The sequence below is a fragment of the Spinacia oleracea genome, chromosome 5 (genome assembly GCF_020520425.1).
Source record: "Spinacia oleracea cultivar Varoflay chromosome 5, BTI_SOV_V1, whole genome shotgun sequence".
Classification (NCBI taxonomy): domain Eukaryota; kingdom Viridiplantae; phylum Streptophyta; class Magnoliopsida; order Caryophyllales; family Amaranthaceae; genus Spinacia; species Spinacia oleracea.
Genome location: NC_079491.1, coordinates 87,145,218 through 87,170,569, shown reverse-complemented (window position 1 = coordinate 87,170,569; position 25,352 = coordinate 87,145,218). Strand labels below are relative to the sequence as shown.

Below are 25,352 nucleotides of genomic sequence, written 5' to 3'. Positions count from 1 at the left end.
TGACTCTAAGATGTTCTTAAAGTCATTTGCGTCGTAGATTAGTAATAATGCGACGCAAAATATTACCTGCTTTGCGTCGAAGAATTACTAATCTGCGACACAAATGACTTTAAGAGTCATTTGTGTCGCAGATTAGTAATTCTGCGACGCAAAGCAGGTAAAAAAATTTCGGAAAATTTAATTATTACCTTTTTTTTATTATTTGTTGTGACGCAGTCACGCATTCTATTGACCTACCTGCTCCTATTCCATTTCTCTCTCATATTCTCTCATACAATTCCTGCCTCCCCTGTACAGAGTTCTCGTATTTTCCAGATCTCCATCGTTGAAACTCCAAAGCTTCTCTGTCTCTCCTTCAGAATCAGTATCGAGCTTTCCCTTCAAAGTCTCCTCTCACCAAATCATCCCAATCTCTCAAATTTGTTTTAAAATTCAAGCTTAGCGAATACGAAGGAGGCAAACCCAGATCTAAAAGCGATGACGTCTTCAGCCGGATTTCAAGCCGCGTTCTCTGCAAAATCCGGCTCTAAGGTGGATGACTCGGCGACGACTCATCTTGGGTGCGGTGGAAGTGGGGCTGAGTTTTTGGGGCATTCTGTTGGGTCGACTTAGACCGAGTTGGTCCCGAGTTACACCGCTAACAACAGCCATAACAACAACAACAGCAACAATGGCGGGAGTTTGTCGCTTTCTGTAGTTCTACACCAGAGGACCTCTTTGTCGACGCTCCTCAGGTAACCAAGTAAACCAGTTTCTTAACGTCGGCTACTCATTAATTGATTTATTATGGCTTCTTGAATCTAGGGTTTAATTTCTAATCAGAGGGTTGTTTGTTTAATACGATTGCTAAATTATTTTCAACAATTATTTTGAATTAATATTCCTCAGCAATTGAATTAATATCCTCCAACAATTATTGTAGATCTGTTTTGCGTTTAATTTATGGGTTTTATTGTAATTAGGAGGGATTAATAATTGGGTTAATTTAGGGTGAAGATCATCGAGAAAAGCTGGAATCTTTGAAGTTTTGGGTGTCAATGTTGTTTTATTAGTAAGATTATCTAATGCTGTATTGTTTGTCTAAAATGTGATTGTTGTTGGATTCTTTTTATTGTGATTGATGGAGTGGATCATGTTGACATGGAAGGTGTGAAAGTGAGGGAAATTGTGTTGTTCCATTAGAGAGTTGGGACTCCAGCTGTTTCGGAGCCTGAATTGGAGTAGGTCAGTTCACGGTTAGGTAATTGTTCGTAGGGTCTTTTTCATAACTACATATGCCCAGCAGAAGGGGCATTTCTTTGACTGAAAAATTGAACTTCCTTGGAATTGTTTCTTGTATTTTGACAATCTTGATGGATGTAAGGCTTAGTAAGTTTGATCTTATTGATGGATAATCTTCATGCATTCTCTGCCTTATAATACTAAGGAGGAGTATACTTTTAGTTATGATATGTTTGGCCGAGTTCTATTTGTTCTAATTATGTACTTTGTACTAATCTAAGCTAAGGACTGGGAGGGAATAAGACAGCAAGAGAAAGGAATTTGTTGGATATTGCAAACGGTGGAGCTGGATTCTAAAAATACAGTAACGGTTCATCTCATGTATCAACGAGATGTGAGGAGTTAGAAGGGTAAGAGGTACTTACTGAAATTGATGAACCAAGAAGTCCAGAACACAAAGAGACAAAGTTATAGAGAACTTTTGTGATTTGGACTCTCATGACACGGACATTGGTGAATTGTTGCCAGAAAAGAGACCCACTTGCATTTGTGAGGGAGTATCATAGGGACAGTCTTGATTGATGGTTTAATCATTTATGTCTGTTCCCTATGAATTGCTAGTTTATTCATTATTTTGATGAATCTAAGGCTTAATAAATTTGACACATTCTGGGTATTTCATTGGCAGATCATGTAAAGATTTGACTGGTTTGGAACTGGTGATGGACAGATCATGTAAGCAATGCAGAGAACTCGTGTCATTCTAATGTCTTTTTAGGCAAAACCTTGTGTGTACATATTGTGAGTGAAGCTGCTTCCCTTTTCGCAGCTGAAAGAGGGGACGATGATGAGAAGTTATTTTGATGCGTAGTCATATTCTTTAAAATTTACAATGGCCAGCTTAGTGGTGAATCATATATTTACTGATGGTTTGCAGCTTCTGGCGAAGCTCAGGTTTTCAGTAATGCACTGTGTTACTACAAGTTCTTGTAACTTTGCTAATTATGCAATAACCGTGTCATTATTTGGATATGAAATTAGGGATGACAATTCACACACATGATGTACCTAATTTGTTAAAATTCAATGTTGGTACGTGGTTCGTACTTTACATTAATTGTTGAGGCTGACACTGCAAATAAATTGTGACTTAAGCTGATTATGTGTGTACTTTCTCTTTCCCTTCCTTCTCTCTCTATTATGATTTACTTTGGAAGAAATTCAGCCATAAATTTAATAAAATCTTGCTGATTACAGGAGGTGATTGAAAAGTTGTATTCAGAGGTCAATCGGTTGCAGGACGAGGTAAAATATTATTCTCTCTCTATTTTGTTAATAGCTGTGTATGACTGTCTTCAAGCAATGAATTTTTGCTTCATTGTGCTTGATTGAGATTAACAGGGAATAACAGAAATTATAGAAAAACATTTTAGAAAATCTTCAATGGCTTTGTTTAGGTGAAGTGATTATGTATAGCTGGCATTGCTAGTTAAGAACTTGATTGTTCATTTTTATTGTTGAGGGGATCCTTAAAAAAATACACTTTCAAAGCATCAAAAGCTTGGTGCAATAACTTGTGATTTTGGTCATGTTCTCATGTGCTTGTAGTTTGTTGGGTTTCAAATTTATTATGTTACCATTGAAATCTTCTCACTCTGTGCAGTATGATATAGTGTTTGATTAGTTTGCATCCATGTTTATTTACACTGTAGTTATTTTGTTATAGTCATTTCTTAGTCTGATTGATCTCGAGTTTGTAATTGGAATCTCTGGTTTCTTGATAAGCTGATGATGTCATAGTTTTAAGATTTACTCGGTATGACTTTGGTTTGATGATCGAGTATCTGTAAAAATCTTGGTATGGGAATGATCGAGATTTCTTGTTAAGTTAGTTGCTTTTGGTTCGCTGAGTCAACTGTAATCTCTGTATATGATTATGTATATGTATTTGAATAGCTAATTTGCCATTTTGCTTGCTGCTTAATCTTGAGCAGGAGGAGCTTGCTGCCATCAAGGCCTTGGGAAGATCGTTCTACAAGATAGTGATTTCAGATTATGACTACACAGAGTTTGAGAACTTCACTAAGTGGCTCGGGGTATCACAGTAAATTTGGCCTTTTAGATAAAAGTTTTTGATAGAGATATTTGAATCTGCTGAGTTTTAGATTTCGGAGAATTAAATTATCAGGTTCCCTAGCGCTTGTTCCTATAGCGCTTGTAGTTGGAAGACTGTTTAATTGGAACCTTGACAGTGTATTTTTATGCTGTTTTATTCTTTTTTGGGTCTATTTCTAGCCTAAGCTTCCAGGTATGCGTTCTGTTTTTTGCCTAGTGTTGGTAATTTTTTTTTGACTTGTGACTGTCCATTTATATTAATTTAGTTAATTGCATAATTAGTTGTTAGGTGCATTTTTATCAATTTTATTGTGACTGGAATACTGGTTCAGATGTTCAGATTGTAATATCAGTAGTTTGTCAATTTTTTATCAATTTTACCTTGACAGTAGTTTGTTCAGATGTTCTATTTGTAATATCACTATGTGTGCATTAAATAAAATCATCAGCTCATTTTTTTAGAATATCCAAAGTCATTTGCGTCGCAGATTAACTAAAACTGCGACGTAAATGACTTTTTTTAAAACATGCTGAAAAGTCATTTGCGTCGTACTTTAGCTAAACTGCGACGCAAATGACATTTTTTTTAATATACTGAAAAGTCATTTGCGTCGCAGTTTAACTAAACAGCGACGCAAATGACTTTTACAAGATGATAAAAAAAGGTCATTTGCGTCGCAGTTTAGTTAAACTGCGACACAAATGACTCTTATTTGCGTGCCCAAAAGTGCGACGCAAATGACTTTTTTCATTTGCGTCGCGGTCAGTTGCGTCGCACCAATGTACGACGCAAATGGGCTTAAATGACCGACGCAAATGACTGTTTTTCCACTAGTGGCTCTTTTAGGTATTATTAATATTTTAATATTATATTCCATAATGTCGATATTATTTTCTGAAATAACTTGTCTATATTATATACCCTATACTTTGATTGGTTTATTACATACCCTATACTTTTGTTTCTGCGAAGAAAATGCTTAAGTATGAAAATAGGGGAAGCCTCGTCAACCAGGTTGTTGTTTTCCTCCGATCGGTCGTGGTTTGTCCTACAAAAACGGCAAACGTAAACTGGCCCGGGGGGTTTCCGGGAAAACCCTCTCCGACGCTCAAGTCAGTCCTTTTAGAGAGAGAAAGTAGTGAGAGAGTCAGTCTGGGAATAATTGCATACCTGAGTAATGATTAGGTGAAGCATATTTATAGTAATGCCGGATGGAATCTTGGGCCTGTAGGGGGCTGAGATATGGACCCCTAACTTCTGGTCTGAGCCCATCAAGAGGTTTGTGTTTGAGGGTATTTTCAGTAATTTCCCCTAAGAGGGTATTTTGGTAATTTATGCAGATAGTGGGTCCCACAGGGGGGCCCGAACATTAGCCCCACGCCAAATTTGCGAGTTTGGCTAAGTACTCGGGAGTTTGGCGGAAGAAATCAACCCCGTAGTTATCAGGTGTTTTGAGTGACATGCGATGCTTGGTCTTTAATACACACACATGGGTGGGCATGGACAGGTGCTCAAGGGTCCGCATTTACCGTGCATAAGGTTTGCACGTATTAGTTGCAGCGTTTTGGGTGAGGGGACCAAGCACGGGCTTGGCTGTTATTTTCTGTGCGCATGGCAAGCTGATTGAATTGGGCGGTTGCTTTTCGGCAAGCCTGGGCTGTTGCGGATGACAGGAGAGCGTGAGCATAGGGGTGGAGTTCCAGATGCATGTCCGGATGGGCTTGGCTGTTCCTTACTGCGCAAGAGATGTGCACGAGGGTGCGAGGTTGGCTTGGCTTCTGCCTTTGCATTATTTGTCACGTGGGTGGTCTCAGCTGGGCTGTTATTTGTCGGTCTTAGGCGGGAGCAAGCGGGGGCGAGTGAGCATTGGTGCCCCATCGCATGGCTGTTGGTTTCCTCGTGCGTGATATGATGCACGGGTGATGCGTGTCAGGCCGTACATGGCTGTTGTTTCTCGTGGCCCATGTACTTGGGCGGAGGCGTGGAATGTATACGGGAGAGGCTCCGTTGTTGGGGGCCCAAGCCTTAAGGAACTTAGATTTTTCTAAGTAAGGGGCCTCAACATGTGCTGTGCATCTGGGCAAGAGGTGCCGACTTATGGATGAGCGGGTATGGTCGAGCGTGAGTGGCGTCGTTGCGCACGAGAGCGTGCCAAGCCCCATGCCTTGCCTGGCGTGGCTGCTCCTTTCTCCGGGCGTGGCTGCTGCTTTTTTTTTTTTTTTGGCGTAGGGAAGGCAGGATTGGGCGTGGCTGCTCCTTTCTCTGGGCGTGGCTGCTGCTTTTTTTTTTTTTTTTGGCGTAGGGAAGGCAGGATTGACGTGGCTGCTCCTTTCTCCGGGCGTGACTGCTGCTTTTTTTTTTTTTTTTTTTTTCTGGCGTAGGGAAGGCAGGATTGGCGTGGCTGCTCCTTTCTCCGGGCGTGGCTTTTTTTTTTTGGCGTAGGGAAGGCAGGGTTGGGCGTGGCTGCTCCTTTCTCCGGGCGTGGCTGCTGCTTTTTTTTTTTTTTTTTTTGCGTCCTAAGCCGTGTAAACAATTGTGGCTGTTGGTTTTCTTGTTTGTGTGTTTGGGGATTATGTATGAGTTGGCCTTTTCTAGTATGAGGCCCAATTGTAGTTAGGGTTAGGGTTTCCTCTTCTTTGTTTAGAGTTTTCACTCTATATATAGCACCCATTCTCTCCTATTTTCTTCACAACTCATTCTATCACCTCCAAGAGAGAGAAAGTAGAGAGAGAAGTTCTCAAATTTTGTGTGGGAGTGGCCCTTATATTTTGGGCGGTTGATTTTGGGGCGTGGCTTTTGTTTTTGGGGCGTGGCTTTTGTTTATCAGCTAGCTCGGAGGAAAAGTTTCGCGGGTGGGGCGCACGGGTAAGGGGAGGTTGAGTATTGGGCGTGGCTGTTGGTTTTGTGCCACACCTTTGTTCGCGCGCGGGTAGGCGGAGTCTAAGGCTGGCTGTCGGTTCGTCTTGTTAGCAGAGGAGGCGGGTGCACGTGCCGAGTTGTCATCTTCGCCCGTGTTTGTTGGCTCTTTGTTGTTACTTTTGGGTGGGACTTTGTGTGTGGGCAAGGGGTCTGCGGTGTTACTTGGCTCTTATTCCTCGGGTTCTGTTCACTCGGCCAAGGTACGCGTTCTTTTCACCTCCTCTTTATTGTTTTGAATAAGTGTAGGCCGTTGGGGTTTGGCTTGTAGATGCATAATAATTCCAAGCCCCAATTGGAGTCGAACACATCCCCCACTCCTTCCCTTCAGTCTAGTATGTGGACTGAGGGGGGGTTGTTGGGGGAGCCTGCCATAGTAATAAACTTAGATTGTTCACACCCCTCGGCCGTCCCTGATGGAGTTGTGATCTCCGATTTCTCGTCGGGCTCAATTTGTTGCGACGAGGATCGGATCCCGGGCCCTAGAGAGGTAACCGTGGCTTTTTCCCGAGTCCAAAGGAGTTGCTTTGATTCATGTTTATTAAACAATGTAGTTACAATAATGGCGTCTGATGAGCTTGCGGGGGATGATCCTCCCCCGCCTGGTGGGGAGGGGGATGTAAAAGTAGTGGGTCCTCATACCACAGTTCTTCGTGCGCCTTTTCGTAATGGGGTAAGTTGTCGTTTGTCTGGTCTCGCATCCAAGTATGAGATGAAGCCCCCTTATATGTTGGTGGAGCCAGGTGTGGAGGGTACTGTTACTACACCTGCTCCGGGTTGTACAGCTGTATATGTTGCTAGCTTAGAGATGGGTCTACGTTTTCTTCTGCACCCTTTTATCCCAGAGTTGTTGAATTGCTATGGGTTGGCTTTTTGTAATGTCTCTCCCAATTCTCGGGGTTCTGTTCTTTGCTTCCTTATAATCTGCGATATGATGGAGGTTAGTCCCACCTTGAGATTGTGGCGGAACCTATTCCGTCTGGGGCCTGTGGTGGCAGAGCCAAACGGGTATGGCTGGTGGAGTTTCTCTGTTCGCAAGGGGTACAAGGTCATCAGTGGGTTGGTGTCCAATCAGCACACTTTCCGGGGGGAGTTTTTGTATGTATATAATCAAGAGCCTGACACTTGGGACTTCGCCTTGGTACCTACGTTACTTGAGCCTAATTTGGCCATGAACCGTCAAGTGGATCAGATGGATGATACTGAGGCTTTGGTGGCTTTATACCTTCGGAGTCAGATGATCATCGAGCCTTGCGGTACCGTGAGTGTTCTTCCTATGCATTGGGTCCCTGGTCGAGGGGAGTTGAAACACGAAGAGTTTATGTGTGCTGTCGGTCTAAACCACCGTTATTCGAAGGGTATGGTGCTGAGGGGTCTTTGAACATCTTGTTGCATGTTGGTTTTTTACCTTTTGATGTGTGTTATATGATTTATTTTGGCTTCTCTTTTGGTATTTGTAGAGTTAACCAGGTGTGAGGATCCCATGGCGAGTCATATCACTAAGGTTCAGTTGTTGAGGGCACAGCTTCAAGCCAAGATGGCGTCGGGGGCTTTGAAGGCTCCCCTGCCACCTGCAGTAAGTTTTCTCTTGCCGATTATGGGGCTTTTGTTCTCTTCAATTTTTTAACCTTGCATTTTCTAAGCCGTCGTTGGCTCCTTGTTTTTTTATAGGATTCTAAGAAGGGACCGAGGCGCGCACAAGCTCCTGCTGGGAAGGCTCCTTCGGTTGTTCATGTTGAGGAGTCGGATCATGAGGGTGATGATCATATGGTAGAGGACGATGCTGCTCCCCTCCAGGCTGATGGTGCTGAATCGGCTTTTGCTGGTGAGGGACGTGACTCGTCCCCGGCTTCGGAGAAGAGGAAGGCAGGAGATGGTCAGCCATGGGGTTCTGATGATCCTCCCTTTATGGTGATTAGTGAGAAAGATCGCTTCAAGCGCCTCACTAGGAGCTTGGACGTGCTTTTTACCCCGGCTGATGAAGAGTATTTTGAGGGGATTCCGCTGGAGGAGGAGTTAGATGGATTCCACATGTCTTGGGCTGAGGTAATTGTACTTGAATATCTCTCTTGAAACTTTTAATTTTTGCTTTGGATGTTAACCCTTTTGTTTTGATGGTGTAGCTCTCCGTTCGTGCGGCTGCTATGGCTAGACGTAAGCATCACCTTAGGAGTATGGAGGTTGAGCTTGATGGTCTTAGGAAGCAAAAGGAGGAGCTTTCCATCAAGGTGTCCGATCTTGAGGCTGAGAATCAGAGGATGGAGTCCGAACTTGAGGCGACGGAGGAGAAGTCGGCTAAGTGGAAGAATTCTCATGACAAAGTGAAGGCGAGATACATGTCATGTAAAGCTTCATATGCAAAGAAGAAAGAGCAGGTAGATAAGCTTGAGGAAGAGTTACTTGTAGCCCAGGCGGAGAGCAAGGAGCCCAAGGATGGCCCAGCCTACATTGAGGCGTGGAAGGAGTCTGAGGCCGGGGCGGCATACTCGGCTAGTGTGGGTCAGCAGTCTTTTACACTTGGGGAGGAGTCCACCTTGGACAAGATGCGTGAGCTGTTTGCGCGCAGGCTTCCTTCTGCTGACTTTGCCGTTTTCGAGGAAGATTATCGTGCCATGAAGCTTGCTGAGGAGGAGGCTCTTATGTCTGACATGCTAAGGGAGGAGCAAGAGCGATTGGCTAGGGAGGACGTAGCTGGGACCATGACTGAGAGTGTGACAGCGGGGGCTGGAGGTCCGGTTGCGGAGCCTTCTTCTAGAGTTGTTTCTTCCCAGGGGCCTCCGACCCGTACCTCTCGGGGTGATCCGAAGAAGGTTCGAAGTGATCGAGAGGCTCTGCACCATGTGAGGAAGCCCGGTGTTTCTCTTGGTTGTTCTTCTGCTTCTGAGTAGTTTCTGTCATGCCGCCTGCGTGCGCGCCTTTTCATCTCTAGGCTTTTGCTTTCTTACTATGTTATTTGCTTTCTTGGATTTTGCCGTAGGTGCGGCTTTTGATGTACCTTGACTTGTCATGCCTTTGATTTGGGTTTTGTTGTACTTTTAAACATGTCTGGTCGTGGTTTGGCTTTTGATGTTGTTTTCACTTAGTCTTTTCATCTGTTCAACTTTCTCTGTTTTTTGAACTTAGATTAACTTGCTAATGAGCCCTATGCTTGGGAGAACGTTGAAAATGACTTAGCTTTTTCACTAAGTATAGGAATGGGCTGTTGTTCTCCAAAGGGACTGATGAGCCCCATGCTTGGACGAACTGTGAAGCGCCATTCTTGAAAATGACTTAGATTATTTCACTAAGTATATGAATGGGCTGTTGTTCTCCAAAGGGACTAATGAGCCCCATGCTTGGACGAACTGTGAAGCGCCATTCTTGAAAATGACTTAGATTATTTCACTAAGTATAGGAATGGGTTGTTGTTCTCCAAAGGGACTAATGATCCCCATGCTTGGACGAACTGTGAAGCGCCATTCTTGAAAATGACTTAGATTATTTCACTAAGTATAGGAATGGGCTGTTGTTCTCCAAAGGGACTAATGAGCCCCATGCTTGGATGAACCGATGAAGCGCCATTCTTGAAAATGACTTAGATTATTTCACTAAGTGTAGGAATGGGCTGTTGTTCTCCAAAGGGACTAATGAGCCCCATGCTTGGACGAACTGTGAAGCGCCATTCTTGAAAATGACTTAGATTATTTCACTAAGTATATGAATGGGCTGTTGTTCTCCAAAGGGACTAATGAGCCCCATGTTTGGGCGAACCGATGAAGCGCCATTCTTGAAAATGACTTAGATTATTTCGCTAAGTATGAGCTTATGTGCCTGAGCTTGGCTTGTCTTTTCCTTTTGACGCGTGTTGCACTTGCCTGGTCGATATTCGGCTTCTGCTTATAACATTCTAGAAACAAAATTTTGATAAGCAATGTTACTAGCCGAGCTCTTTACTATTGCCTTGAAGATATGAAGCTTTGTTTACAATGATGGGATGTTATTTAGTCTATGGCGGGCTTACATACACTACACCCCCATGTTCATCACTGAAAACTATGGCTAAGAGCTATGAAACTAAGTACTTTTTAGGGAAGCGGGAACATCTATGAGATTTAAACATAGAACCTTCTGAGATTATCGGCGTTCCATGGTCGAGGGAGTGCCTTGCCTTTAGGGGTTTCGAGGCGGAAGGTTCCTGGCCTTACTTGTTCAGTTACTTTGTAGGGTTTTTCCCAGTTAGGAGCTAGCTTTCCCATGTCAGATTGTTTACCTGTCGATTCGATGTTCCTTAGCACCCAGTCTCCTTGGTTGATGGGCTTATGCTTAACCCTTCTGTTGAAGTGCCTTGTCATCTTCCTTTTTTGGGCTATGGACCTGAGTAAAGCATCACCTCTTATTTCAGGGAGCAAGTCTAGGTCATGGCTCTTCTTTTTCTCATTCTCCTCATAGTCATAGAATGTTACCCTTGTACTTGGAATACCCACTTCTACAGGGAGAACCGCTTCACTTCCATACACAAGCTCGATGGGGGACCGCCCTGTGGCGTCCTTGTTTGTAGTTCGGGCAGACCAGAGTACGCCGGGAAGGTCATCTACCCATGTCCCTTTGGACCCTTCCAGCATGGTCCTGAGTCCATGGAGTATGATTTTGTTTACGGCTTCTGCTTGACCGTTTGTCTGTGGCCGTGATACAGCACTGAAGTAGGTGCGTATAGCAAATTGCTTACAGTATGCCACGGTGGGCTTGCTGTTGAACTGCCTTCCATTGTCGGATATCAGGGCCCTAGGAACGCCAAAGCGAGTGATTATGTTCCTCCAAATGAACTTCTGAATTTGCTTGTCTATGATTGAGGCAAGGGGCTCGGCTTCAATCCATTTGGTGAAGTAGTCGATGGCAACCAACAAAAACTTTCTCTGCCCCGTTGCAGCGGGAAAAGGGCCTAGGAGGTCCATGCCCCACTGATCGAAGGGTAATGTGGCAATGATGGCTGTTAGTTTGTTGGAAGGTAGATATTGGACTTGAGCGTATTTTTGACACTTTTCACAATGACGTACTAACTTCTCCGCATCTGCTTGGAGAGTGGGCCAATAGAATCCGGCTCTGAGTGCCTTGCCAGCGGTGGTTCGAGACCCTTGATGACTTCCACACGCCCCTTGGTGTATCTCTCTTAGCACATAATCACCATCTTCGGGGGTAATGCACTTGAGGAGTGGGTGTGTATAGGACTTCTTATACAAGTTATCTTCATACCATACAAACCACTCAGCACGTTTCTTTACTTGGGCTGCTTCTTTTTCATCCCCGGGTAGCTCTTGGCTTCTCTTGTAGGCTATTATCTGATCCATCCAAGTGTTGGATCGGTCGAGGTAGTTGACCGCGGGCTTGTTGATGCTTGGCTCTCTTAACACCTCCCACATGATGGTTCTTGGAGTAAGCCCTTCGGCCGAACTAGCCATCCTTGCCAAAGCATCCGCCTGTGTATTCTCTCCCCTTGGGACATGTTGAATTTTGAACTCGGCCAGTGTGGTGTTCATGATCTTGGCTTTGTTTAGATACATCCGCATGCTATCCTCTTTGGCTTCGTATTCCCCCGTCATCTGTCCCACAATGAGTTGTGAATCTGAGAAAACATGTACGACACTTGCTCCAGCCACTTGACATAACTCTAGGCTAAGGATGAGGGCTTCATACTCAGCCTCATTGTTTGAGGCGTTGAAACCGAACTTCACAGCATATTCGAACCTTTCCCCCGAGGGAGATACAATGAGGATACCGGCTCCACTACCGGACTTGGAGGAGGACCCGTCCACGCTCAGGATCCAAGGTGTGGAATCGAGGCTTTGCTCAGGGCGGTTGGTGCATTCAGCAATGAAGTCTGCCAGGGCTTGAGCTTTGATTGCCCTTCTCGGCTCATATTCTAATCCGAAGTCGGCGAGTTGATCAGCCCAGTCAGTCATTCTACTTGAGTGATTCCTCCCTTCAATGATCTTCCGAATTGGCTGACTTGTGAGAACCTTGATGGGGTGTGCTTGGAAGTAGGGTTTGAGCTTTCTGCTGGCCATTACGAGGGCGAACACAAGTTTCTCTATTTCAGAATACCTGGACTCGGCTCCTCTGTAGGCATGGCTGACAAAGTACACTGGATGTTGGGTCTTTTCTCGCTCAGCCACCAAGACATCACTTAATGAATATTCGGACATGGCCAAGTACAAGTATAAAGGTTCTCCTGGTAGGGGGGATACAAGCTTTGGTAGGCTGGACAAATGATCCTTGAGTTGTTGGAAGGCTATCTCGGCTTCTGCATCCCAATGAAATGAACTCCCCTTGAGAGTTTTGAAAAATGACAAGCTCTTGTCTGCTGACCTTGAGAGAAAACGCCCCATGGCTGCTATGCATCCAGTTAGCCTTTGGACTTGTTTGACGGTTTGAGGGGATTTCATGTCTAGTATGGCTTGGATTTTATCAGGGTTGGCTTCGATGCCCCTTTCATCCAACAAGAAGCCTAGGCATTTCCCCCCTTTGACTCCAAAAACACACTTTTGTGGGTTGAGCTTCATGCCATATTTTCTAAGTGTTGAAAGGGTTTCTCTCAAATCCGTGACATGATCAGCCTTGGCTTTTGACTTCACGATCATATCATCGACATAGGCTTCGACGTTTCTACCTAACTTCCCCTCGAAGATTTTGTTGATGAATCTTTGATATGTGGCTCCGGCGTTTTTCAAACCGAAGGGCATGACTTTGTAGCAGTAGACGCCCTGGCTAGTGATGAAGGCCGTGTGGGGCTGATCCTCTTCACCCATAGGGATCTGGTGGTACCCCGCATTAGCGTCCATGAACCTGAATAAGGCGTGGTCGGCTATTGAATCGACCAACCTGTCAATCTTGGGGAGGGGATGGTCATCTTTCGGGCAGGCTTTGTTAAGGTCGGTGAAGTCGACGCACATCCTCCAAGCGCCTGTCGGCTTCTTGACTAGCACCACATTTGCCAGCCACTCTGAGTATTGGCATTCTTTGATGAATCCGGCTTCTAGGAGCTTCTTTACCTCAGCTGCGGCTGCGGCGTTGCGCTCCACCCCTTGATGCCTTAGTTTCTGTTTGACGGGTTTATATTCTGGTTTGATGTGAAGATGATGGGTCATGATGGATGGGTCTATCACCGGCATCTCTTCCACTATATAAGCAAAGACATCTTTAAATTCTCGCAGGACCGACAAGATTTCATTGTTAAGTGCTTCCTCGATGCCTGTGCCTACTCGGATCATCCGATTTGTACCCTCTTGTCGTACCTCTTCCTTATCTGCCTCTGCTGGCTTGGGGCGATCATATCCCGAGGGACAATCGGTGAATAGGACTAGTGGGGTCTCCTCCTGCTTGACTTTCTTGTCTGGGGGTTGGGGGGTGTCCGATACCCTTTTGAGGCTGTTGACATAACATCTTCTACCCATTTGCTGATTTCCAAAGATCTTTCCCACATTGCCATCCTCCAACTCGAACTGCATGACAAGTTGGTACACAGAGATTGCAGCTTTTACTTTGTTTAGTAGAGGTCGGCCCAAGATGATGTTGTATGGTAGGGAGATGTCCACGACAAGAAAGTCTACCAGTAGTCGTCTTCCTTTGTTCTTAGGACCCAACCTGACAGGTACCTTGATGGTACCATGGGGATGCACGGCTTGTCCTCCAAACCCAATGAGCGGTTGGAAGATGGTTTTCAGATCATCCTTGGAATACTTGAGCCCTTCTAGGCATTTCAGAGTGATAATGTCGGCAGACGACCCACTTTCTACCAGCACTCGCCCGACTGTTGAGTTGGCAACCTTCATTTCGATGACCAGGGGATCGTCATGGGACTCTTGGATTGGGCGGCCAGTGCTCCCGCCAAAGGTCATCACCGGTGCTGTCTGAGAAGCCGATGATACTTTCAAGACTTGGTGTTCAAGTGCCCATAAGCTGTCTTTGGCCTTGCTAACAGACCCGCCTGCGGCTAGGCCTCCAGCTATCACTCCAATGTAATCCCCCGTATCTTCACTAGCGGATTCCTTTTCCTTGGCTTTTCCTTTCAGGGTAGGATTCTTCCTTAAGTAATCATTCAGCTTGCCCTGATCAGCCAAGTGGTCTAGCGCCCTTTTCAGCTCCCTACAATTCTTCGTGGTGTGCCCGCATTCATGGTGGAACTCACACCACTGCGACTTGTCTAGCTTTGCCTCGGGCGTTCGGATTGCAAGGGGCTTGGGAAGGATGTCTTTTCCCTTTAGATCAAGGTAAATCTCTCGTCTGTTGCGATTGTACCTCGGATCCTCACCATGGTCTTCGACTATTACTGGCCTTTTGAGGGAGGGCTGAGCTAGATCGGGGCTGCCATTTTTCTTCTTATCCGGTTTTGAGGTGTCTCCCCAACTTGGCTTTTGTTTTTGCCTTGTACTACGCTCACCCCCCCCCCCCAACTGATTTTACAGACATCTGTGGCTTGGATATGTTTCTGGGCTTTTTCCATGGCTTCTTCGAAGTTCGACACCCCAGACTTGATCAGCTCAAACTTGAAGTCATCCGGCTGGAGACCTGTCAAGAGGGCTGTGAACTTGGTTTCGTCCTTAAGGTTGTGTATCTTCAGGACTTCTTCATTGAATCTCTTTACATAATTGAGAAGGGTCTCCGTATCTCCTTGTCTGACCGCCATTAAGTTGACACTTGTCTTTTGGTGTCTCCGACCCGCCGCAAATTGGCTGATAAAAAATCTTTCAAGTTCATTGTAGCTCTTGATACTTCCTTTTGCCACGTGCTTGTTGAACCAGATAAGGGTCAGACCCTTCAAGGTAGTAGGGAAGTATCTGTACCAAGTGGCTCCACACCCGGTCTGGACGCTCATTTGGGCTGCGTAGGCTGCCATGTGCTCCTCTGGGTCAGTAGTTCCATCGAAAGTTTCAATGGTAGGGACCTTCACTTTATCTCGGCGGGGGGTGTTCATTATCTCTTGGGAGAATGGGGTGAGGGCTTCTTGCAATGATGAGGTAGGTATGTGCCTATCAATTCTTGGTCGGGGGGAGTCCCACCTTCCTCTTGGGGAGGTACGCCTACCTCTGCTCTTTGGGGGTGGCGAGTACGTTCGCTCACGGCGTGGAGGGCTCCTCTCTATTCTCGAAGGTGAACGAGGTCTAGGGCGATGAGACGATGAATGGTCCCTTGGATGTTGATCAGGGAGTGAAGTCCTTGACCTGGGGGAATGGCCTCTAGTCCGGCTAGGGGGTGAGCGCCGCCTCCTTGTGGGAGAAGGTGATTGCCTCCTGGGAGATGTCCTTCGGGAGCTGACCTCGATTGGCTCGACTTGTTTTGAAGGAGTGGGGTGGTCTCGTGCAGAGACCGTAGTCCTGACACTAGAGGGGGGTAGACCTCGGGTTATCCTATCATTCCTGATGGCTTCTCTGGCTTGTTCGAGGAGCCTCCTGTGTAAGAGGTCTCGAGCATCGAGGTCTCCTCTGTGCAACCGTCGCTCTTCAATTATCCAGCGTGCATCTTGTCTGGCCCTTGATTGATTTGGGCGAGGCTGTGCCCCACCCCTGTCTCCTAGCCTGTCCATCACACTTCGAGGCTGTGCCCTGTGGATGGTGTGAGATGTTGTGCTCACCCTTGAGCTAGTAGGGTGGTTTGGATGTTTCCTTGAAGGTCCTTCTCCCCTCCCCTGGAGGTTGTGGATAGCCTCATTGACCTGAGCAGCCAAACGCTCCAGATCCTTTTGGGTGGCCAAGTTCTCCGGGTGACCTTCGACATGGGGTTGTTGGTTCTCATGGTCCTGATCACCATCATGATCATCTCCGTTCCTCGGAGTAGGCATCAGCACATAATTGGGACGGGACTCTGATCGATGAGAGGATGATTGTTGTCTGGTTCGTCGAGTGTTAACCATGGCTTGTAGTTGACTTCCCCACAGACGGCGCCAACTGTTTCTGCGAAGAAAATGCTTAAGTATGAAAATAGGGGAAGCCTCGTCAACCAGGCTGTTGTTTTCCTCCGATCGGTCGTGGTTTGTCCTACAAAAACGGCAAACGTAAACTGGCCCGGGGGGTTTCCGGGAAAACCCTCTCCGACGCTCAAGTCAGTCCTTGTAGAGAGAGAAAGTAGTGGGAGAGTTAGTCTGGGAATAATTGCATACCTGAGTAATGATTAGGTGAAGCATATTTATAGTAATGCCGGATGGCATTATTAGTAAATATAGGCAAGTGTAGGGGTATGGAATCTTGGGCCTGTAGGGGCTGAGATATGGACCCCTAACTTCTGGTCTGAGCCCATCAAGAGGTTTGTGTTAGAGGGTATTTTCAGTAATTTCCCCTAAGAGGGTATTTTGGTAATTTATGCAGAAAGTGGGTCCCACAGGGGGGCCCGAACAACTTTGATTGGTTTATTATTGGTCCCACCTCAAATAAAACTCTTTTTCCTCCAAAATGAAATTTTCTTTAAACTAATTTGGACCAATAAAAGACCAGGGTATGTGGATCCTACATACCCTTGAGGTATGTGGATCATCTCCCTACATGATTACGCAAAGGCTACACATAGCCCCGGGTATGTGGGCCATTACATACCCTATACTTTAATTGGTTTATTATTGGTCACACCTCCAAATAAAACTCTTTTTCCTCCAAAATAAAATTTTCTTTAAGCTAATTTGGACCAATAAAAGACCAGGGTATGTGAATCCTACATACCCCTTTTGGGTATGTATATGATCTCCCACATGATTATGCTATCCTGAGTAAATAAGTATACTTTCCTTAAAAAAAAAAAAAGGTTAAGTGTGATCTCATTTCTCCTCAAAATATTAAAATTATTTATACGAAAAAAGAATCCTTAAGGTCTCGAACCGTGAACTTAAGTGTGATCTAATTTCTCCTCAAAATATTAAAAATATTTATATGAAAAAAGAATACTTAAGGTCTCAAACCATGAACTTAAGTGTGATCTAATTTCTCCTCAAAATATTTTTTGGTTCTACTACGAGGAGTTCCCACCGCATTCGGCGAGTGAACTAATCTCTCGCGGGAGTTTGCATGGGTACCTCGATGGGCAGCATCCCTCCCAGTTGAGATTTTTTCCATTCCCAAGGTTCGAACCCGAGACCTTGGTTAAGGAGCAAGAGACCCTTAACCACTCATGCCAACCTCAATTGGTTGTTAAAATATTTATATGAAAAAAGAATCTTTAAGGTCTCAAACCATGAACCCCCTTTGACGCTCTTGTAGCTTAATGATCTTCTCTTTGACCATTGAACCAAAGCCCATTAAACATACAATGGTTTACGGAAATATATTTTATACCTAAATTATGACAGGTCCCTGGCCCATTTTGGCCTAAGGGTAACTTCGTTCTTTTTTTTTAATGTAAAATCAATTCATTAATAGAAAGTCATACGACATGTACAACAGAAGTCGAATTTAATAAATACATAACAAATTGAATCAAAAAGAGGTATTCCTTCATCAAAACTACCATTGTTGGGAAGATCTTGCAATGCGGGACATCTCTCGCACATATCGCTGGAACATACACCCTTTTCGGAGAGACGGTCTAACGATTTGTTGTAGCCGCGAGGACGGTTTCCATCCGATTCATCTAAGCCAATTTGAAATTTTGATAACAGGTTCAATCTCGTATAATTCTTTATCAACGAACCGAATTCAAGACGATACTACACCAAAACTATACTAATACTAAAACCCAAATACTCAACTAATCCCACCATAGGGGAACTTACTACACTCACTAATCCCACCATAAGGGAACTTACTACACTCAAACGATGTAACGTAGTTTTATTGAATCTGAAGACAAACACATGAATAATTAAACCAAAAGGGCCGGAAATAGCCAAATTTCCGAAGAAATTTGACTATTTCTGACCTAAAAACCTTTTGAAATTTGTAAACCCTAGAGAGAAAAAAATGGAGGAGGACGGCTAGAGGTAGAGAAAACCTAACCTGCGTTCTAGGGGTAACTTTATCCTTGATCGTGCTAGAAATGGGACTCCTCTATCATTTTTTAAAACAAAATTTGAAATACAGTAGAAATAGCGGGCTTCGACAATGATTTTGGAAAAAAATAAAAATTTGGGTGGGCTTAGCCCGGTTCGTTAATGTTAATGAGAGAACATGGTTGGGAAATATTTGTCGCGAGCAAGCCCGTACGACCAGTTTATTAAAAAGAAGTGAATTTATTTTTTAATTTTTTTAATTAGTTGGTTATACTTGTATTTTTTCTTCTAAGTAATAGAAAAATATTGAATTGTTAGTGGAGAAGATTATTTAAGACTTGATCTCAAAATCAAAACGCAATTAATCCTATACGGAGTATATATATGGCGGCCATGCAAACCCATATGGATTGAAAATTGGATAGAATCCGTTAAAAACTGATAAATACAAACGTTTTATATAATTAAGGTGGTAAATATGAAATTATATTTATTGGTGATAAATTCAAAACTCGAAACTTAAAAGATGATAAATATGAAAAAATACTTTAACAATTAGTTATTTTTTGTTTCAATCTGTAGTTTAAACAATCGTCTATTGGACTAATATGGTGCGCCTATATCAAGTTCTAGCAAGTTATTCATCTATATTGCATTGTGCTCCGTATTAGCATGTTGAGGGATAGCTCATGATGCAGTACCGGTGGTCGAGTTCGTGGAAGTTATGAGTTACAGTATACTCCGTATTCTACAAAATGTACCTATAGGGCTAATTCAGATAGTTTGTTTTTGCACATTTGGAGGGGGCAAATTCAGATGATTTGCCTATTTTTTTCACTAAAATTTCAAAATATTAACACTAGTTTTTTCAATAATTTCAAACTTTTGCACTAATTTTTTGAAAATAAATCAGAACTTGGGGTTACAACTCACAACTCACAACTCACAACTCACAAGGCTCTGCTCGTCCAAAGTTCCGCCTCGGTATAGAATGTTGTAGGTCAGTGATTGATATGATTGGACTTATTTTACGGAGCAAAAAATAGATCAAAAGTTCAAACCTCGGCCTTTGTGTTATTCTGGTCCAAGATCCTTAATTAGTAACGGAGAACAACAAGGTGATCAAGTCCGCTTATCTCTCAATTCATGATATATTTATGTAACAATTCTGAATAGGAAAAATTGATATTATCAGTCCCAACTATGGCCGATTTACTTTAAAAGGTCTCAACTTTTGATTATCTCATAGTGGTCCCAATTATAGAGAGTCCTTTCCAAAAATGGTCCCTTAGTTAAAATTAAGTGCTAAATAACTTAATTAAGACTCATATCTCTCGTGCAATAACCATATTTTTTAATTAAATGAAGTAAATAGAATAGTATGATATGCTTAAATCAACTTAATTAACAGTTTAATAAACTAAAGGACCATTCTGGGAAAACACACCTTAAAGTTGAGACCACTCTAGAATAATCAAAAGTTGGGACCTTTAAAAGTGAAGTGACCATAGTTGGGACTGTCAATATCAATTTTTCCTTCTGAATATTACTCTTAGATCATGTTTGGTATAGAGTATTGAAGTGATGAAAATAGAATCAATTACCTATTTCCATTATGTAATATTTGGTATGAGGGAAGTGGTAACATAATCGATTTCGAAGGGTATTTGTTAAATCTCACAACCCCAATTTGTCACAAGGGATTCATTCCCTATGGTATACCAAACAACCAATAATTATAATAGTTAATACTACCCTTTCTCCATATTTATTTCTTTTTTAAGTTTATGGCAAGTCACAACATTATCCACTGGTAGACAAACATTTACAAAACACAAACAAGCAAACAGAGTTTATATGCATCAACGTTGGATGTATTCAGGAGTTGGATGTATTTAAAGATATTTCTCTCTTTATAATGAATAATGAAGCTTTAGACACGTGGACACCTTAACTACCTATCCTTCCCAAATAAATAAGCAAACACCAGAATTACTGAGATGGAAACCACAAAAATGAATCCAAGTGAGTTAGAAGAAGAAACACTTGTTACCGTCCGTGATGAGGAAGTTGAACAGCTTAAGAAAAGTCTTCCTAAGGAATTTTTCATGAACAAGCTTGAATTGATTAAATACCAAGGCTTCTGGTATCTTGCTGATACTGATTTGTTCAAGAGTACTCTAATATTTCAAAGGCACTTTCGTGCTAGGGACAGTGATCTAATTGTTGCGAGCTTCCCTAAAACCGGTACCACTTGGTTGAAATCTTTGCTGTTTAGTGTTGTCAATCGTTTCAACCACCCTAATAACCAAAGCCCTTTGCTTACTAATCATCCACACGAGCTTGTATGCCGCCTAGAGAACGATATCTATGGCAACGCCTTTGATTACCCACGCCCTCAACATCTTAGTCAGCTACCTTCTCCAAGACTATTCCACACCCACTTGCCCTACTCTACTCTTCCAGAATCAATCAAGTTTTCTGGGTGTCGGATTTTGTATATTGCTAGAAATCCATTGGACACTCTTGTGTCAATCATGTACTTCGCTATGAAGCCGCTAAAGATGCTATTGGGGGATGATTTTCAGCTTCCTAGTATTGAGGATTACTTTGAGGAATTCTGTGCTGGGAGGATTGCTCATGGTCCTTTCTTTGAGCATGTGGTTGAATATTGGAAACAGAGTTTAGAGCATCCAAACAAGGTGTTGTTCCTCAAGTATGAGGATTTGAAGGAGGATCCAACACTTGAGCTAAAAAGAGTTGCGGAATTTGTTGGTATGCCGTTTTCTCCTGGTGAGGAAAGTGAAGGTGTGATCAAAGAATTAGAAGAGATGTGCAGCATCAACAACCTCAAAGGATTGGAAGCTAATAAAAGTGGAGTCATCAACAAGATCTATGATAAAAAGAGCTATTTTAGGAAAGGAGAGGTGGGGGATTGGACCCATTATATAACACCTGCTATGGCGGAGAGGATGAATAAATTAATGGAAGAAAAACTTAAGGATACTGGTTTATCATTTCGATTACTTCCTCACTAATCACTAGCTTGTTGATTGTTGATTGTTAAGCTATGAGTATAAGTTATTCCCTTTGTTCTTAAATAAATGCAACGTTTGCAGTTGATGTGTCTTTTCTTTTGCTGTTGTTTCTCGTTTACAGTATACAAGGGTTGTATAATTGTATTGCTGTTAATAGATATCTTGGGCAGTTCAGTTCTTGTCATTGTTCTAAATCTTTTAAATAAATGGTGTTTTCTTCCCTTACGTTTGTTAGTATATATGTGAGAGTACCATGGCTTGAATCAATACCAATACCAGATAAGCGATACTAACTCGAATACTTGGTGAAAAAAAATGTGATTTGTCAACTGTGAAGTTTGTCAAGCAGAACATATACAAGTATAACAAAACATAAAAGACAAATATGTGCTGCATAATAACCAAGTAATCATCAAATCAAGAACACACCTGACATAATAGATAGGTGTCTATCCCAAATTCAGGGCTTCTAACTTCTAAGCAGGCAGATTGACTTCTGCTCTGTTCAGAAGCCTGAATTTGGGATAATGTACTGCTCCGTAATAAACAAAATAAAACTAAACGAAACAAGGTAAACATAAGCCATAAAAGCTCTTCTTACAGATCTTCAAATCACAACTTCTAAGCAAGCACCCATTCCTACTACATGACCAGCAATAAGCATGTTGAAGCGCAGATTAATTATCTCATTTGGATACTTGGATGAATTCTATCATTTGAGGTGCACCTGAAAAGTTCAAATACATCAGCTGCAATAGCAACATATATGCAGTTTGTTGACGGACTACTGGAAAATTAAACAAGAATGATTATCCGGCAAAACAAAAACAAAATAGCAATTAGATTACTCTGCATTTTAATTTTCAGGTAGACAGACAATTAACAGGAAGCTAAGAGCTATGTGGATGAAATATCAACTTTCAAGCACAAAATACAATATGCAACTTCAATAATCAAAAGAAGTGACAAGTAAAGAACCAATCTAAACACACTAAATACAATAAGCAATACAAATTGGAGTTATAAACTTATAACTGAAAATAGTAGACATAACATAGATAAAGTTGAAAATTAAAGTGTGTCAATACCTCTTGTACGTTCCTCCTCTTGAGAAAGTCAGTAGAATGGTCCAACATAAGAAGGTTCTCTACACGTACACAAGGATCGTATTTTGTGCAAGGTGAATCAACGGAGCTAACATCTTCCATTACCAAGGTTTTCACCCAATAATAACAAAGTTCCACAAGCAGTGTGTTAAAGGCAATAATCCTATCTATAGTATCGGAGATTGTAGCTTTTGTAATTCGAAATAACTTAGTCCATGATTCGGAAACCCCATATTCTTTCATTACAAATATCTCGATATTATCCTCATGATCAACAAAAATAGACAAACAACCATCTAACACCTCCGCATGCATGACAGTATCAGGAGACATTTCAATCTCAGCCACCGGCACCTCACCAAAACCATGGGTACTAAGATTGAAGCTAACTATAGGAAGTAGAGTGTGATTATAGTTAGTAAGATTGACCCAATGTAAATGTTCTTTCAGAAATACACCAGCACAAAGACTACAGAAATGAATAGGAACATCATCAAATACCTTAATCCAAGAGTCAGATTTCAAGCTATAAATCAGAAGTTCACTATAAGATAAACCCGTCTCTTGGCTAATCAATTGGAGAACCCAAACAAACTTATAGTCATCCGCCACACTATCATAACCAAACCCATAACTGATAACTCAACCCATGTGTGAGATCACCAATACTACACGGCCTCGGTACAGCAGGGGTCAATTTGCAGGTTCGAGTAGTGGGGTTCAACAAGATAATACGAATTTCGCGATCGTCAAAGTTCCAAAGTCACAGAAAACCATTGCACGATCCTATTACCGAAACACCTCCATTATTCGGGTTCTTCAAAGGGTAATTCAGTTCAACAGCATTGTCAAATGTATCATAGAGCAGGTTTTGCATAAACAAAATACAGATTAGACTGAGTGATTATGGATCTTTTCAAATGGCGTTTAGCAAAATCACGGTCGTTTAGTAGATCATACCATAACTTGCATACTCTCTTTGTTGGAGCTCCGAACTGCTTTCCCCATAATCTCTTCAACTAACAGCCATATTCCCATATTGTACTTTGGGAACAATCCAATACCAAGTAATGCATCCTAGTTTCTACGCATGATCCTAACATCAATAACTAATATGTCAATTATATTAAACGTGATATATTAAACGTGATTTAATAACTGATTTCATAGGATTCCCAAGTTAATAGGAACCTACCTAATTAATCTACTAATGAAGGTAAATTAATATTTGACTAACCTAGGATACCCAAATTAATAGGACTCTAATTAATTAATTAATTAATTCCAAGATACCCAACTTAATAGAACTCTAATTGATTAATTAATTAATTCCAAAATGTAAAACATATTTATCTTATTAAGAATCCTAGACTTAGTCAATTGCCTATTTATTTAAGGACTTTTGATCAAATCAAAACTCTTAAATAAACTATCCTAAATCACATTTATATTTTAAACTTACTGATAATTAGATTATTGCATACTGACATTATATTTAGGATGCACACCAAGTTCCTAGACACGAGTTCCTCAGACACAAGTTCCACTTACACGAGTTCCTTTACATTGAAGCCCATAATGTAAACTCATACGCTCCAGACTTCTTCTCTTCGAGTTCCCCCTCAGGAACTGCTGCTTCTCTTCCTGAGTTCCTCTAGCTCATTTGGAGTTCCAGTTCTTCCGCAGGAACTTTATAACTTCCAGCTTCTCTAGAGTTCACCCTTAGGAACTGCTCTGCAATTCCAGCTCTGGATTTTATGCTTCTTTGTTATAAGCATCTCACAATCATCAACTTCCAGTAAGCTTTATTATTGATGACTTGGGCACAACTATTCATTAATGATCCTTGCAGACATACAACTTGAAAACCACGTTAGTTGATTACTTTAGTTTGTCATCATCAAAACCATATTGGCTCAACAATTTCCCCTTTTTGGTGATGACAAACCAAGGCAAAGTAATAATAAAAACTAACAGGAACTTAAACGTGATTTAGGATAGTTTATTTAAGAGTTTTGATTTGATTAAAAGTCCTTAAATAAACAGGCAATTGACTAAGTCTAGGATTCTTAATAAGATAAATATGTTTTACATTTTGGAATTAATTAATTAATCAATTAGAGTCCTATTAAGTTGGGTATCTTGGAATTAATTAATTAATTAATTAGAGTCCTATTAATTTGGGTATTCTAGGTTAGTCAAATATTAATTTACGTTCATCAGTAGATTAATTAGGTAGGTTCCTATTAACTTGGAAATCCTATGAAATCAGTTATTAAATCACGTTTAATATATCACGTTTAATATAACTGACTTATTAGTTATTGATGTTAGGATCATGCCTAGAAACTAGGATGCATGCATTACTTGGTATTGGCTTGTTCCCCAAGTACATTATATCCCACGTTCATATACCACGTTCTCATCAAGTGAAAAAAAATTATCATAAGCCAGCGTTCCTTAGCAACAAGCAGAAAAGAAAAAAATAGATTAAAACTCTTAAATAGATTATCCTAGACTTAATCAATTACCTTATTTATCCTAGACTTGTCTCTGATACTGACTAACCATTCTCGTTAGTATGGTGCTGTGATGGGTTAAATTGACACTATTAGCTAAACCTTTTTTATGATGCCAAAAGGGGGAAAAGAAAGGCAAACATTGAAGACAAAATATTTTGAGTTCATAGTCTCAAATATCTGCTTTTCTCAAGTATGTTGCAACTATGTATATTATTCTAATCTCTTGTAAAATTTTGTTTTAGATTTCAATGCATGTTGGATTTATTTTCTCTATTAAGTTTGCTTGGTTTGTCATCACCAAAAAGGGGGAAATTGTGAAGGAAATAATGCCCTTGGTCCAAGTATGCATTCAATGTTAAGTCTAATAAATGCGGTTCAGTATTAATTAACAAGTTAATAAATTCAGTGAGATCAAGTGAGCTGAATGCCTAGCTAGAGGCCGCTTCAGTTCAAGTGGAATTAATGATATTAATCCACAGCTTACTCTTG

General features: G+C 42.0%; 2 protein-coding genes and 1 long non-coding RNA gene across 5 annotated transcripts; 2 read left to right on the top strand and 1 right to left on the bottom strand.

Annotated features, from left to right (window-relative positions):
• Positions 1-247: 247 nt before the first annotated feature.
• On the top strand, positions 248-3,509 carry LOC130461017 (uncharacterized). 3 transcript variants are annotated; one of them, XR_008921305.1, is made up of 4 exons: positions 248-734; positions 1,503-1,956; positions 2,479-2,526; positions 3,216-3,509. It is a non-coding gene; the product is annotated as an uncharacterized lncRNA (long non-coding RNA). The 3 variants fall into 3 exon arrangements; XR_008921303.1 differs by lacking the exon at positions 1,503-1,956; XR_008921304.1 differs by lacking the exon at positions 248-734 and having other exon boundaries at positions 761-1,956.
• A 16,665-nt stretch (positions 3,510-20,174) lies between these two features.
• LOC110794092 (cytosolic sulfotransferase 5) lies at positions 20,175-21,414 on the top strand. The gene has a single exon (XM_021999045.2). The coding sequence runs from the start codon at positions 20,198-20,200 to the stop codon at positions 21,233-21,235; it is 1,038 nt and encodes a 345-aa protein (XP_021854737.2). The 5' UTR covers positions 20,175-20,197; the 3' UTR covers positions 21,236-21,414.
• A 533-nt stretch (positions 21,415-21,947) lies between these two features.
• On the bottom strand, positions 21,948-23,379 carry LOC130461675 (F-box protein CPR1-like). Its single transcript, XM_056829843.1, has 4 exons — positions 23,302-23,379; positions 23,109-23,158; positions 22,324-22,975; positions 21,948-21,962 (listed from the first exon to the last, which is right to left on the bottom strand). Exons 1-4 carry the CDS (start codon positions 23,377-23,379, stop codon positions 21,948-21,950), a joined length of 795 nt encoding a protein of 264 aa, XP_056685821.1.
• Between the last annotated feature and the right edge of the window lie 1,973 nt (positions 23,380-25,352).

Coding starts and splice junctions, on each gene's coding strand:
- LOC110794092 (XM_021999045.2), top strand. CDS start 20,198: ATGGAAACCACAAAAATGAATCCAAGTGAGTTAGAAGAAGAAACACTT.
- LOC130461675 (XM_056829843.1), bottom strand. CDS start 23,379: ATGGGAATATGGCTGTTAGTTGAAGAGATTATGGGGAAAGCAGTTCGG. Junction 23,159..23,301: donor AAGAGAGTATGCAAGTTATG/GTATGATCTACT, acceptor TACCCTTTGAAG/AACCCGAATAATGGAGGTGT. Junction 22,976..23,108: donor GGATCGTGCAATGGTTTTCT/GTGACTTTGGAA, acceptor TTGAGTTATCAG/TTATGGGTTTGGTTATGATA.